The sequence below is a fragment of the Pseudophryne corroboree genome, chromosome 7 (genome assembly GCF_028390025.1).
Source record: "Pseudophryne corroboree isolate aPseCor3 chromosome 7, aPseCor3.hap2, whole genome shotgun sequence".
Lineage (NCBI taxonomy): Eukaryota > Metazoa > Chordata > Amphibia > Anura > Myobatrachidae > Pseudophryne > Pseudophryne corroboree.
This window is the reverse complement of record NC_086450.1, coordinates 177,184,412-177,198,475: the sequence shown is the minus strand read 5'-3', so window position 1 is coordinate 177,198,475 and position 14,064 is coordinate 177,184,412. Positions and strand designations below refer to the sequence as shown.

Genomic DNA, 14,064 nt, shown 5'->3' with positions numbered 1-14,064 from the left:
CCTAAATCATTTACAGACATATTGAAACATCATCCTTCAATGCAGCTTAAGGAGGAAAATGTCAATACAGTGAACGGAGACACATATTGGATAGACACTTTAGTTATTTTAAATATATTAATTGTTCAATAATATACAGAAATTTCAAGTATTAATACAACCTACATACCCCATGAAATAACTTACTTGGACTTATTTGCCAGCCCTCCTTAGGGGGAGGGCTATTCTGCCTCAAAGGAGGCGTTGGAGTCCTGTATTTGTAACTGCCTGTGAGTCCCCCAACATTGGTCTCTGAGGTAGAACTGCCATTAAGGATGCTGCCTCCCCCTTCTTCTTGGGGACCAACACAGCTGCTTCCAGTTTCAGAGCTCTCTCCTTCATCCTCCCCCAGATAGAAAGACTTGTGTGTCCCACTCTCAGCACCAGCCGGTGGCTGCTCCTCAGGAACATGAGTAGCATCTGTACTGTGATGTACTGGGGCGATGACCACATGGAAACTTCCACATGATGGACAGCCAGCTACAGTGCTCAGACACAACAATGGAGACAGTAACTTGTAAGTTACAATAATAAGGCACTTATTCCTAAACAAATTCCAATCTGCATACGATTACTACTGACATCACAAAACACTAACAGCATGTCATGGAGTAAAAAAAGTGACATCATTACTGTATAAATATGAATGGCAATTTGCAGAGGTTACATCACCATATACCAGGCATGTCCTAACTAAATATAAATAATATCACCAAGGTTATTTGTAATATCCAGAATGATTTACAGTAAGGGGTTCCTACTACTTTATAACAAACTGTTCCTTATGAATACTGAAGCAATGGTAGCACTAATTATATAACTATTTTGCATACTTTAGAATCACTTGTGAATATTAATAGATATATGTATACATGCGTGTTTCTTATAAAAAAAAAAAAATCAAATACTTCCTTAAGAGTTTCACTGCCATTACTCACACTTACAGTATACCGGCTTACTGTGTTAATTGTGAAGCAACAGAAGCAAAAAATATATTTTATTGGTAGATACGCCATGAGTTCCTGGAATACATATGTAACCCCTACCGATATATTAAACAGATGTTTTGGAACATTTTAACAACTAAAAACAGGCACAGTAAAGGGACCAGTGTAGAATTGTTTAACACTTATGATCTAATCACCTGTGTGGTTACCATGCAGGCCGTTTAGCATCTTGTCCTCCGTCTGACGCTCAGGGTCTGGGTTAAGGATAACGCCGTTGTCCACCTGATGGCTGAAGGCAGTTTTACATTTCAGACACTGTAAGCTAGGAGGACGTTGTTCACAGTCAGCAGACAGTCTCCGGTTGTCTTCCAGCACTGGACATAGTACATTGAGAAGGGTCTAGAAGAGCATGTAATTTGGTGAAGGTGCTGCTGATGTTAAGGGAGGAACAGATAAAATCAGGGTATTCAAACTGACACTCATGTTCCAGAAATGAAAGAAAAAATAATCTAAGGCTGACCTGTTTCAAAGCAACAGACATCCTACATCTACGCTAGTAATAGCTGCTGGTTATGTACTTAGGGGGTTATTGAGGTTTCTTAGCAAACCAAAAAAGCACACTTACGGGCAAAACCATGTTGCACTGCAGGATGGGCAGCTGTAACATGTGCAGAGAGTTAGATTTGGGTAGGTTATATTGTTTCTGTGCATGGCAAATACTGGCTGCTTTATTTTTAAACTGCAATTTAGATTATAGTTTGAACACACCCCACCCAAATGTAAATCTCTCTGCACATCTTACATCTGACCCACCTGCAGTGCAACATGGTTTTGCCCATTAGTGGGCTTTTTTGGTTTTATAACAAACCTGAATAAGGCCCTTAAAACACAAATTTTATGAGAAAACAGTTTTATAGAGACTTGACAACATTTTATTCAACCGAGACGGAAATTCTAATATACTGATCTTTTTTATTTTTCAGCCATCCACATCTCAGACCAATTTTTTGACCCATGCATTCCACTGTCTATACTGCGGGTTGGGTCGGAATCCCAATGGTCAGAATCCTGATGCTCAGAATGCAGAATGATTGCGGTGAGTAATTTAACCCTAACACACCCCTCCTGCAGCCTAATGCTAACCTTCCCCCTAGTGCTGAACCCTAATACTTACCCTGGACATCAGTGCTGAACCCTAATACTTACCCTGGTGTCAGAATTCTTACGAACAGGATCCTGACTACATCCCTATACTCCGTTACGGTATGTAATACTGGCAGATGGGATGCCAGCTGTCAGTATACCCGACTGCCGGACCACTGGCAGCGAGTCCCCTGGTGGGCTCACTGTGCTCGCCACACATCAGGCCCGGTGGCTTCGCTAAGCACAGGTTCTATTCCCACTTGGTTGGTGGCGTGGAACCACCAACTGAGTGGGAATCACAGGCAGGTGTAGGTATTCCGCCCACCGGTAAAATGCTGGCTCTCGGGATTCCGGCATCTGCCTCCTGAATGCCAGGATCCAGACAGACAGCATTTTGGCTGCATCCCCTATACTGCAGCCGATGCCAAATTGCAGATCATTAGTGATGGAGATTATTTTAGAAAGCGGTCACCAACAAAAACATCTTGTGACTGTTCTGCCTCAAGCCTGAGCCCCATCCAGATGTAACTCATATGATCTAGAGAACTGGTCACATACATATATATAGGACATTTATACAGGAAACATTTCTATTTGCTTTTATTTATTAGGAAATTAAAGCGTGTGTGTGTCTGAATGTGAATACAGATTGTGAGCTCCACGGGGGAATAATTAAATATTCTCTGTAAGCACTGCGTAACATGAGGGCGCTCTATAAATAACTAACTGTTAATAGCAAGTAACTGTAAAATGTAAAATATGCTTTTTGCCTGAGGCACGACACACTTAAAAACTGTTCTAGACACAGTCAGAAAGAAAAGACAAGAGTTGAAAATATTAATTTTGTCTGGGGGCATCATACTACATGTCAAGACTGCACGTGTGAAGAATTTATCTCTGTATATGTAAAATGTACAGCTCTGAACTTCTGTTCAGCTTTATATATCTTTGCTCACTCCCTGCTAATACGGCCGACATGTAGCTGCTTGCAGTCACATAGCGGAGCGCCTTCACAGAAGGGTATCTAGAGCAGCAAACGTAGACTTTGTTCTCTCTCAGAATTTAAGATATACCACTTACAGTTAACAGAGCTTCTAAAAGGATGTATACTAACATCAAGTTTAAAAGGATGTATACCAACATCAAGTTTAAAAGAATGTATACTAACATCAAGTTTAAACATGAGGGCCATAATTATCTTGAGATCTTCATTAATCAGTCTAGATAGTATGCTAAATATTAAATGAGGGTTAAAGGAATAAACAACAGTTCTGGAGAAGGGGTGAGGCTTTTGGTTTCCTGAATAAGCCCCTCCCTATTCCTCGGAATGAGACGCTGAATGCACAGCTGCAGATCTTCAACAAATAAACAAACAGTTGAATTTCAGCTCTGACACATCATGGCATGATGAAGTCCTCCAGCTGAAATTTAATGCGAGATTAAACAGAAATAAAGAAACTTTCACCAGAGCAATAAATAAACAGCAATAAGCTTAGTTACGTGTCCCATACCTCACAAAGGTCCAAATTTGTGAGGCAAAGTCCAGATTGCTGTTTACTAAAATAGGCATGTCCTATCAATAAATGATGGTGATCTCAAAAAAGGGGGTATAAACTATGAGGTTGACGTAGCTACTAGCTGTGTAGCATATTTTATGTGAGTTGACACTAGAATGACTTACTATTGGGGACATGTACTAAGCAGTGATAAAAGTGGAGAAATGGGCCAGTGGAGAAGTTGACCATGGCAACCAATCAGCATTGATGTAACATTTATAATTTATGTACTATTTAAGTATACAGAGCAGCTGATTGGTTTAATGGGCAACTTCTCCATTGGTTCACTTCTCCACTTTTATCACTGTTTAGTACATGTTCCCCTTAATGTCCCACTAGCAGTAGCAGCTAGTAGTAAGCTAATTACAACATACCTGCCAACTTGACCCTCTCCATGAGGGATAGAATGCTCTGCTTCTGGACTTTTCTCTTAATTTATGATTGCCGGCACCTGTTTTGAACAGGTTAATGTATAAGAAAGGTGTTTTACCACAGGTGCTGGCAATCCTAAGTTAAGAGGAAAGTCCAGGAGTAGAGCATTCTGTCCCTCCTGAAGAGGGTCATGTTGGGAGGTATGTTACAACTTAGTGGGGTGTATGGTCAAAGCTACAGATGTGTCCTCTTCCATCGTGCCATGATGCATATGCACGGGTATCACGGCAACGCTAAACCATGATAGGCTCCGTACATGGGTGTGAGCGTACACACGCCGCCGGGAAAGTCACGAGTCGCCTGCTGTGATACGTACCCTTCATGGCAAGGCTGTAAAAAGGACAAATCTATATATGTGGTTAATGTGCTCCCTGAAAGAGTAACCTGGAATCCACACACGTCACATCAACAAGATGGGGGATATTGTATGTAGTCGTCTCCTACTGCTACACTAAGAAGCGGTACTCTCTGAAGGAATATACCTGATACACAGTTGTTAAAGGAAGGATTGAGAACGGCATTGAGGAAATTGTATATCTCAGGTTAACCTGTGTTTAATAAATAAATTAGTTTTAGCCCACATACCTGTGCCAAGTTTTTATTTCCATACACCATCCAAACCAGGGGCCTGATTCAAAACTGTATTATGTTGTGCAAAATCACACAGCAGCTGATTATCGAATGCACCACGCATGCACCACGATGCCAAACAGCAACAGAATGGTGCAAAACTTTCGATCTCTAGGCGTACACAAGGAGATTGACAGGAAGCGGATGTTTGGGTGCGTAAACTGCCCGTTTTCTGGGAGTGTCAGGAAAAACTCAGGCTTTCCTAAGCGTTTTCTGGGAGGGTGTGTGACGTCAGCACCGGCCCCGAACAGCCTGTTTGTACCGCACTGTAGGAGTAAGTCTTGGGGTACGCACAGACTACACAGACTGGAAAAATCATTTGACGGTGAGTGAGTTGCAAACGGATTTGCCTATGTCTGCTGTCGGGCAAGGTTTTCGCACGGCGTACGTGTGCATTCGGACACTTGCATGGGGCAGGTTTTCCCGCTCTATGAACGGCGACTATTTGATCGCAGAGGAGCGATCAGGTCTGAATTAGGCCCCAGGTACAATACAACTTCACCTGCGCAGACATCCTGTTACCCATGCACCTGAGCCAGCTTACCCACAGGTAATTTGTACACATAAAATTAGATGCATATACCACTACAAATCCACAATCTCAGCATCCAGAAAGCCCACATATGTGCAGCGCTCTGAAGTTGCAATCAGGAGGCAGGGCACGAGCTGCTCCCAACTCCCAGTGCACGATCCCTGAGCACAGAATACACACAGTTACTTCCTAAGTTCAGTGGATGCTGGTTCACGGAAAAGTAGCTCCTGCAGACCAACAATTATGCACATATATGTCTGTTAGAACGACGATCTTTGCACCTTCACATTGATGATAACTTTACAGCAAACTAGGCACACAGATCTACAGTATAGTGACAAAACACACTGGATACATCCTGGTCGGCGGACTTCATTTCAGAAAAGCACAAATATTGCATCTAAAACTTTATGAGCATTATCATATTTTTTTCGTATTTTTAAATAGAATTATACTGTGTACTGTTGTTTGCTGTTTATGTTTTGTTATATTATGGAGCCATAAATAAAAGACTTAAGGTGGGTACACACTGTGCGACATATCAGCTGTTCTATTGAACGGCCGATATATCGCGGGTCCGTCGGCCAGTGTGTACAGGCGATATGTCTGTGAACTCCGCCGTTCACAGACATATCGCGTCGTCTCCGCCGCACAGCCGACGGCCAATATATCTACCGATATATTGGCGCATCGCTGTGTGTGTACGCACGACCAGCCAGCCGGCCGCCCGTACACATGCTGTGGCAGCCGGCGGTGATTGACAGCTGAACTGGCATGACGTCAGTCCCTGACGGATCGGGCAGTGTGTATGCACAGCACACTGCCCGATCCGTCCATAGATATATCTGCCGATCAATTTTTACTTTTCCCCACTTGCCCTATTCAATAGCAGGGCGAATCCACGTGTTTTTGCACCTGCGCCAGTGAAAAGGCATTGGTGAAAATGCCTTAAAAAAGGGCGAAAATGGCCCACAATTGAATACGCAGGGGGGTAGATCTGATAGCTCCTGTCAGGGGACTACTTGTGAAATCTTTCTGGACTCCAGGTAACCAAAAAAATAATAATTTACTTACCGATAATTCTATTTCTCGTAGTCCGTAGTGGATGCTGGGGACTCCGTAAGGACCATGGGGAATAGCGGCTCAGCAGGAGACTGGGCACATCTAAAGAAAGCTTTAGGACTATCTGGTGTGCACTGGCTCCTCCCCCTATGACCCTCCTCCAAGCCTCAGTTAGGATACTGTGCCCGGACGAGCGTACACAATAAGGAAGGATCTTGAATCCCGGGTAAGACTCATACCAGCCACACCAATCACACCGTACAACTTGTGATCTGAACCCAGTTAACAGCATGATAACAGAGGAGCCTCTAGAAAAGATGGCTCACTACAGCAATAACCCGATTTTTTGGTAACAATAACTATGTACCAGTATTGCAGACAATCCGCACTTGGGATGGGCGCCCAGCATCCACTACGGACTACGAGAAATAGAATTATCGGTAAGTAAATTCTTATTTTCTCTAACGTCCTAAGTGAATGCTGGGGACTCCGTAAGGACCATGGGGATTGTACCAAAGCTCCCAAACGGGCGGGAGAGTGCGGATGACTCTGCAGCACCAAATGAGAGAACTCCAGGTCCTCCTCAGCCAGGGTATCAATTTTGTAGAATTTTACAAACGTATTTGCTCCTGACCAAGTAGCTGCTCGGCAAAGTTGTAAAGCCGAGACCCCTCGGGCAGCCGCCCAAGATGAGCCCACCTTCCTTGTGGAGTGGGCATTTACAGATTTTTGGCTGTGGCAGGCCTGCCACAGAATGTGCAAGCTGAATTGTACTACAAATCCAACGAGCAATAGTCTGCTTAGAAGCAGGAGCACCCAGCTTGTTGGGTGCATACAGGATAAACAGCGAGTCAGTTTTCCTGACTCCAGCCGTCCTGGAAACATATATTTTCAGGGCTCTGACAACGTCTAGCAACTTGGAGTCCTCCAAGTCCCTAGTAGCCGCAGGCATCACAATAGGTTGGTTCAGGTGAAACGCTGAAACCACCTTAGGGAGAAACTGAGGACGAGTCCTCAATTCCGCCCTGTCCGAATGGAAAATCAGATAAGGGCTTTTACAGGATAAAGCCGCCAATTCTGACACGCGCCTGGCCCAGGCCAGGGCCAACAGCATGACCACTTTCCATGTGAGATATTTTAACTCCACAGATTTAAGTGGTTCAAACCAATGTGACTTTTGGAACCCAAAAACTACATTGAGATCCCAAAGTGCCACTGGAGGCACAAAAGGAGGCTGTATATGCAGTACCCCTTTTACAAACGTCTGAACTTCAGGGACTGAAGCTAGTTCTTTTTGGAAGAAAATTGACAGGGCCGAAATTTGAACCTTAATGGACCCCAATTTCAGGCCCATAGACACTCCTGTTTGCAGGAAATGTAGGAATCGACCCAGTTGAATTTCCTCCGTCGGGCCTTACTGGCCTCGCACCACGCAACATATTTTCGCCAAATGCGGTGATAATGTTTTGCGGTTACATCCTTCCTGGCTTTGATCAGGATAGGGATGACTTCATCCGGAATGCCTTTTTTCCTTCAGGATCCGGCGTTCAACCGCCATGCCGTCAAACGCAGCCGCGGTAAGTCTTGGAACAGACAGGGTCCTTGCTGGAGCAGGTCCCTTCTTAGAGGTAGAGGCCACGGATCCTCCGTGAGCATCTCTTGAAGTTCCGGTTACCAAGTCCTTCTTGGCCAATCCGGAGCCACGAATATAGTGCTTACTCCTCTCCATCTTATCAATCTCAGTACCTTGGGTATGAGAGGCAGAGGAGGGAACACATACACTGACTGGTACACCCACGGTGTTACCAGAGCGTCTACAGCTATTGCCTGAGGGTCCCTTGACCTGGCGCAATACCTGTCGAGTTTTTCCCAACGGTTTATAATCATGTGGAAGACTTCTGGGTGAAGTCCCCACTCTCCCGGGTGGAGGTCGTGCTGAGGAAGTCTGCTTCCCAGTTGTCCACTCCCGGAATGAATACTGCTGACAGTGCTATCACATGATTTTCCGCCCAGCGAAGAATCCTTGCAGCTTCTGCCATTGCCCTCCTGCTTCTTGTGCCACCCTGTCTGTTTACGTGGGTGACTGCCGTGATGTTGTCCGACTGGATCAACACCGGCTGACCTTGAAGCAGAGGTCTTGCTAAGCTTAGAGCATTGTAAATGGCCCTTAGCTTCAGGATATTTATGTGAAGTGATGTCTCCAGGCTTGACCATAAGCCTTGGATATTCCTTCCCTGTGTGACTGCTCCCCAGCCTCGCAGGCTGGCATCCGTGGTCACCAGGACCCAGTCCTGAATGCAGAATCTGCGGCCCTCTAGAAGATGAGCACTCTGCAACCACCACAGGAGGGACACCCTTGTCCTTGGTGATAGGGTTATCCGCTGATGCATCTGAAGATGCGACCCGGACCATTTGTCCAGCGGGTCCCACTGGAAAGTTCTTGCGTGGAATCTGCCGAATGGGATTGCTTCGTAGGAAGCCACCATTTTACCCAGAACCCTTGTGCATTGATGCACTGAGACTTGGCTCGGTTTTAGGAGATTCCTGACTAGCTCGGATAACTCCCTGGCTTTCTCCTCCGGGAGAAACACCTTTTTCTGGACTGTGTCCAGGATCATCCCTAGGAACAGAAGACAAGTCGTCAGAACCAGCTGCGATTTTGGAATATTGAGAATCCAATCGTGCTGCCGCAACACTACCTGAGATAGTGCTACACCGACCTCCAACTGTTCCCTGGATCTTACCCTTATCAGGGAATCGTCCAAGTAAGGGATAACTAAAATTCCCTTCCTTCGAAGGAATATCATCATTTCGGCCATTACCTTGGTAAAGACCCGGGGTGCCGTGGACCATCCCTACGGCAGCGTCTGAACTGATAGTGACAGTTCTGTACCATAAACCTGAGGTACCCTTGATGAGAAGGGTAAATTTTGACATGAAGGTAAGCATCCTTGATGTCCCGAGACATCATGTAGTCCCCTTCTTCCAGGTTCGCAATCACTGCTCTGAGTGACTCAATCTTGAATTTGAACCTCTGTATGTAAGTGTTCAAAGATTTTAGATTTAGAATCGGTCTCACCGAGCCGTCCGGCTTCGGTACCACAACAGTGTGGAATAATACCCCGTTCCCTGTTGCAGGAGGGGTACCTTGATTATCACCTGCTGGGAATACAGCTTGTGAATGGCTTCCAAAACTGTCTCCCTGTCAGAAGGAGACATCGGTAAAGCCGACTTTAGGAAACGGCGAGGGGGAGACGTCTCGAATTCTAATTTGTACCCCTGAGATATCACCTGAAGGATCCAGGGGTCTACTTGCGAGTGAGCCCACTGCGCGCTGAAATTCATTGAGACGGGCCCCCCACCGTGCCTGATTCTGCTTGTAAAGCCCCAGCGTCATACTGAGGGCTTGGCAGAGGCGGGAGAGGGTTTCTGTTCCTGGGAACTGGCTGATTTCTGCAGCCTTTTTCCTCTCCCTCTGTCACGGGGCAGAAATGAGGAACCTTTTGCCCGCTTGTCCACGAAAAGACTGCGCCTGATAATACGGCGTCTTCTCATGTTGAGAGGCGACCTGGGGTACAAACGTGGATTTCCCAGCTGTTGCCGTGGCCACCAGGTCTGAAAGACCGACCCCAAATAACTCCTCCCTTTAATAAGGCAATACTTCCAAATGCCGTTTGGAATACGCATCACCTGACCACTGACGTGTCCATAACCTTCTACTGGTAGAAATGGACAACGCACTTAGACTTGACGCCAGTCGGCAAATATTCCGCTGTGCATCACGCATATATAGAAATGCATCTTTTAAATGCTCTATAGGCAAAAATATACTGTCCCTATCTAGGGTATCAATATTTTTAGTCAGGGAATCCGACCACGCCAACCCAGCACTGCACATCCAGGCTGAGGCGATTGCTGGTCGCAGTATAACACCAGTATGTGTGTAAATACATTTTAGGATACCCTCCTGCTTTCTATCAGCAGGATCCTTAAGGGCGGCCATCTCAGGAGAGGGTAGAGCCCTTACAAGCGTGTGAGCGCTTTATCCACCCTAGGGGGTGTTTCCCAACGCACCCTAACCTCTGGCGGGAAAGGATATAATGCCAATAACATTTTAGAAATTATCAGTTGTTATCGGGGGAAAACCACGCATCATCACACACCTCATTTAATTTCTCAGATTCAGGAAAACTACAGGTAGTTTTTCCTCACCGAACATAATACCCCTTTTTGGTGGTACTCGTATTATCAGAAATGTGTAAACATTTTTCATTGCCTCAATCATGTAACGTGTGGCTCTACTGGAAGTCACATTTGTCTCTTCACCGTCGACACTGGAGTCAGTATCCGTGTCGGCGTCTATATCTGCCATCTGAGGTAACGGGCGCTTTAGAACCCCTGACGGCCTATGAGACGTCTGGACAGGCCCAAGCTGAGTAGCCGGCTGTCTCATGTCAACCGCTGTCTTTTATACAGAGCTGACACTGTCACGTAATTCCTTCCAACAGTTCATCCACTCAGGTGTCGACCCCCTAGGGGGTGACATCACTATTACAGGCAATCTGCTCCGTCTCCACATCATTTTTCTCCTCATACATGTCGACACAAACGTACCGACATACAGCACACACACAGGGAATGCTCTGATAGAGGACAGGACCCCACTAGCCCTTTGGGGAGACAGAGGGAGAGTTTGCCAGCACACACCAGAGCGCTATATATATATACAGGGATAACCTTATATAAGTGTTTTTCCCCTTATAGCTGCTGTATCTTTAATACTGCGCGTAATTAGTGACCCCCCTCTCTTTTTTAACCCTTTCTGTAGTGTAGTGACTGCAGGGGAGAGACAGGGAGCTTCCCTCCAACGGAGCTGTGAGGGAAAATGGCGCCAGTGTGCTGAGGAGATAGGCTCCGCCCCCTTATCGGCGGCCTTATCTCCCGTTTTTCTATGTATTCTGGCAGGGGTTAAATGCATCCATATAGCCCAGGAGCTATATGTGATGCATTTTTTGCCATCCAAGGTGTTTTTTTTATTGCATCTCAGGGCGCCCCCCCCCAGCGCCCTGCACCCTCAGTGACCGGAGTGTGAAGTGTGCTGAGAGCAATGGCGCACAGCTGCAGTGCTGTGCGCTACCTTGTTGAAGACAGGACGTCTTCTGCCGCCGATTTTCCGGACCTCTTCTGCCCTCTGGCTCTGTAAGGGGGCCGGCAGCGCGGCTCTGGGACCCATCCAGGCTGCGCCTGTGATCGTCCCTCTGGAGCTAATGTCCAGTAGCCTAAGAAGCCCAATCCACTCTGCACGCAGGTGAGTTCGCTTCTTCTCCCCTTAGTCCCTCGATGCAGTGAGCCTGTTGCCAGCAGGTCTCACTGAAAATAAAAAACCTAAACTAAAACTTTCACTAAGAAGCTCAGGAGAGCCCCTAGAGTGCACCCTTCTCGTTCGGGCACAAAGATCAAATTGAGGATTGGAGGAGGGTCATAGGGGGAGGAGCCAGTGCACACCAGATAGTCCTAAAGCTTTCTTTAGATGTGCCCAGTCTCCTGCGGAGCCGCTATTCCCCATGGTCCTTACGGAGTCCCCAGCATCCACTTAGGACGATAGAGAAATTAATATGTATTGGTACGGATTCATTTTAGCAGTTTTTTCACTATTAGTGATTATTATACAACAAACCTCCCACCTGTCCCGATTCCAGTGGGACAGTCCCACTATTCGGACACTGTCCCACCAGCTGCTCGCAGTGTTCCGCAGGCGAGAGGGAAGGGGAGTACCAGTGATCACAGTTGCTAAGCTTTGCAAAGCAGCTAGTGATCACTGAATAGTTATCTAAACAGAGCGGGGAGGTGAGCCAGGGGCTGCCCAGCTGCTCTGGGAGCACTGGGCACCCCCCCAAAATAATGAAAACCGGGGGCGTGCAGTGAAGCCGCGCCCCTTCTCCCAGGGTACCTCCGCCTTTTTCGTCCGCAGCTGTGCCTCCAGCGCGGCAGGTTCTGCTTCAGGGAATACAAAAGTTGGGAGGTATTACACACTGTGGCTCTAGGAGGCGCCCTTGTCTTTTGCATCACACTTTTGATAAAGAACACATTTCTTATCCCTACAAATACTATAAGATTCTATGGAAGTCCATTTGCAGATCACTATAAGGACCGCATTTATTACCTCCTATTCCCCATGATACTTTTTTCTCCTCCCAGAGAGCTGCTTCTAATTTTAAGGCCCCCATACATCAGCAATCACAAAAACACAATTAGCAGATTCTTAAACTTTGTCCCAGATTTAAAGATTCCCCAATCCACCAATCTGCGCCCATACATTACAGATATTTTTCAGTGACTTGCAGATCATTTTCAACAAATACAGATTTGCTAATCAGTGTATTAGCAAAAATCTGAAAAATCTGCTGATTGTTACCATACACTAGCAATCAACAGCCCAATTGATTTGTGAAATCCAACACGTTGGACATGATTTAACAATCCCAAGCGATTTTTGGCCTGAATCTGTGAACCCCATACATTGCAGAACTATTTTAACAATCATCTGAAAAACACCAAATTCCCCCAATTGATTGCTGATTTATGGGGGTCTTTAGATGTGATATCACAATCCAATACCAGTGGGGGAGGGGCACAACATCCAGTACGTATGGGGCATTTATTATGAAAAGATATCCTAACCTACAAATTGAAAAAAATTAACATCCATGAACATCTAATTACCTTTATAGAGATCTCTTGTGTATTGTCTAGGACCACGTAGCTCACACACTGCTTATCCTCACACACAGAGTGAAAGTTTAGCGTCAAGACTGGCAGCTCCTGTTCCTCTCCCTGTATACAAAAGAACATAAATAAGTAGCCTGCTGAAACAGCAAGTGTAATACTTTCAAGAACTTTCTAAACCACGCACAGGCCACTAGGGGGCTGTTCCACTACAGGATATGGATAGTATTTAACTAGTCCTTGAAAAGGGTGCTCAATATGATCCCCCCCAATGATAACTGATGCGAATAAGGTAGTCTGTGAAAAATATGATGCACTAAACATTTATAGAAAATCAAGTTAATATTGTATGTACAATGTACACATCCACTTTCGCGTGATCATACATGGAATACCGACACACCACCCTATACAGAACAGCAGAAGTTTCGCTCTCACATTCCAGGTCCACTGGGTTACAGAAGTCTCGATGTCTGTCAGGCTTCCTAGCTCTCTCTTGACCAGAACCCGTCCACGTTCTAGATCAATCTCCAATAGAAACTGGCGAGTAACACGCAGGAAGACCCACGGCCAGTCTGGATTACGTGGCTGGCCACTGAGTACAGGGCACACTGTTACGTGGGAGCACAGGGCATCTATGTGGTAAAAAGAATTAAGAATGAATATTAACAGCACAATAAACATTTCTTATTATTAGTTACTTATATAACGTACATATTATGCAGATAATATTAGGCCATTCACATCGGTCACTGCCCCAGTGAAATTTACAATCTATTTTCCCTACCACATGTACACACATACACATGCTAGGGTTCTTTTCTATTTTTTCAGCAGCCAACTAACCTACCAGTATGTTTTTGAAGTATGGAAAGAAATCTGAAAATGCAAGGAGAACATAAAAACTCCACACATACCGAGACTTGGTCAGGAATTTAACTCACGACCTCAGTGCTGTGAGATAGTAATGCTAACCACTATATCACCATGATGAAAG

At 45.6% G+C, this 14,064-nt stretch overlaps 1 protein-coding gene across 2 annotated transcripts in view; it reads right to left on the bottom strand.

The window, feature by feature from the left end:
- STK11IP (serine/threonine kinase 11 interacting protein) overlaps positions 1 to 14,064 on the bottom strand; it is a 210,636-nt gene that overhangs the window by 82,192 nt on the left and 114,380 nt on the right. For both annotated transcript variants that reach the window (XM_063933797.1, XM_063933796.1), the window contains exons 16-19: positions 13,506 to 13,702; positions 13,065 to 13,175; positions 1,184 to 1,385; positions 187 to 519 (exon numbers count right to left, since the gene is read on the bottom strand). In XM_063933797.1, coding sequence (XP_063789867.1) covers positions 187 to 519; positions 1,184 to 1,385; positions 13,065 to 13,175; positions 13,506 to 13,702 — 843 coding nt within the window. The remainder of the gene's footprint in view (positions 1 to 186; positions 520 to 1,183; positions 1,386 to 13,064; positions 13,176 to 13,505; positions 13,703 to 14,064) is intronic.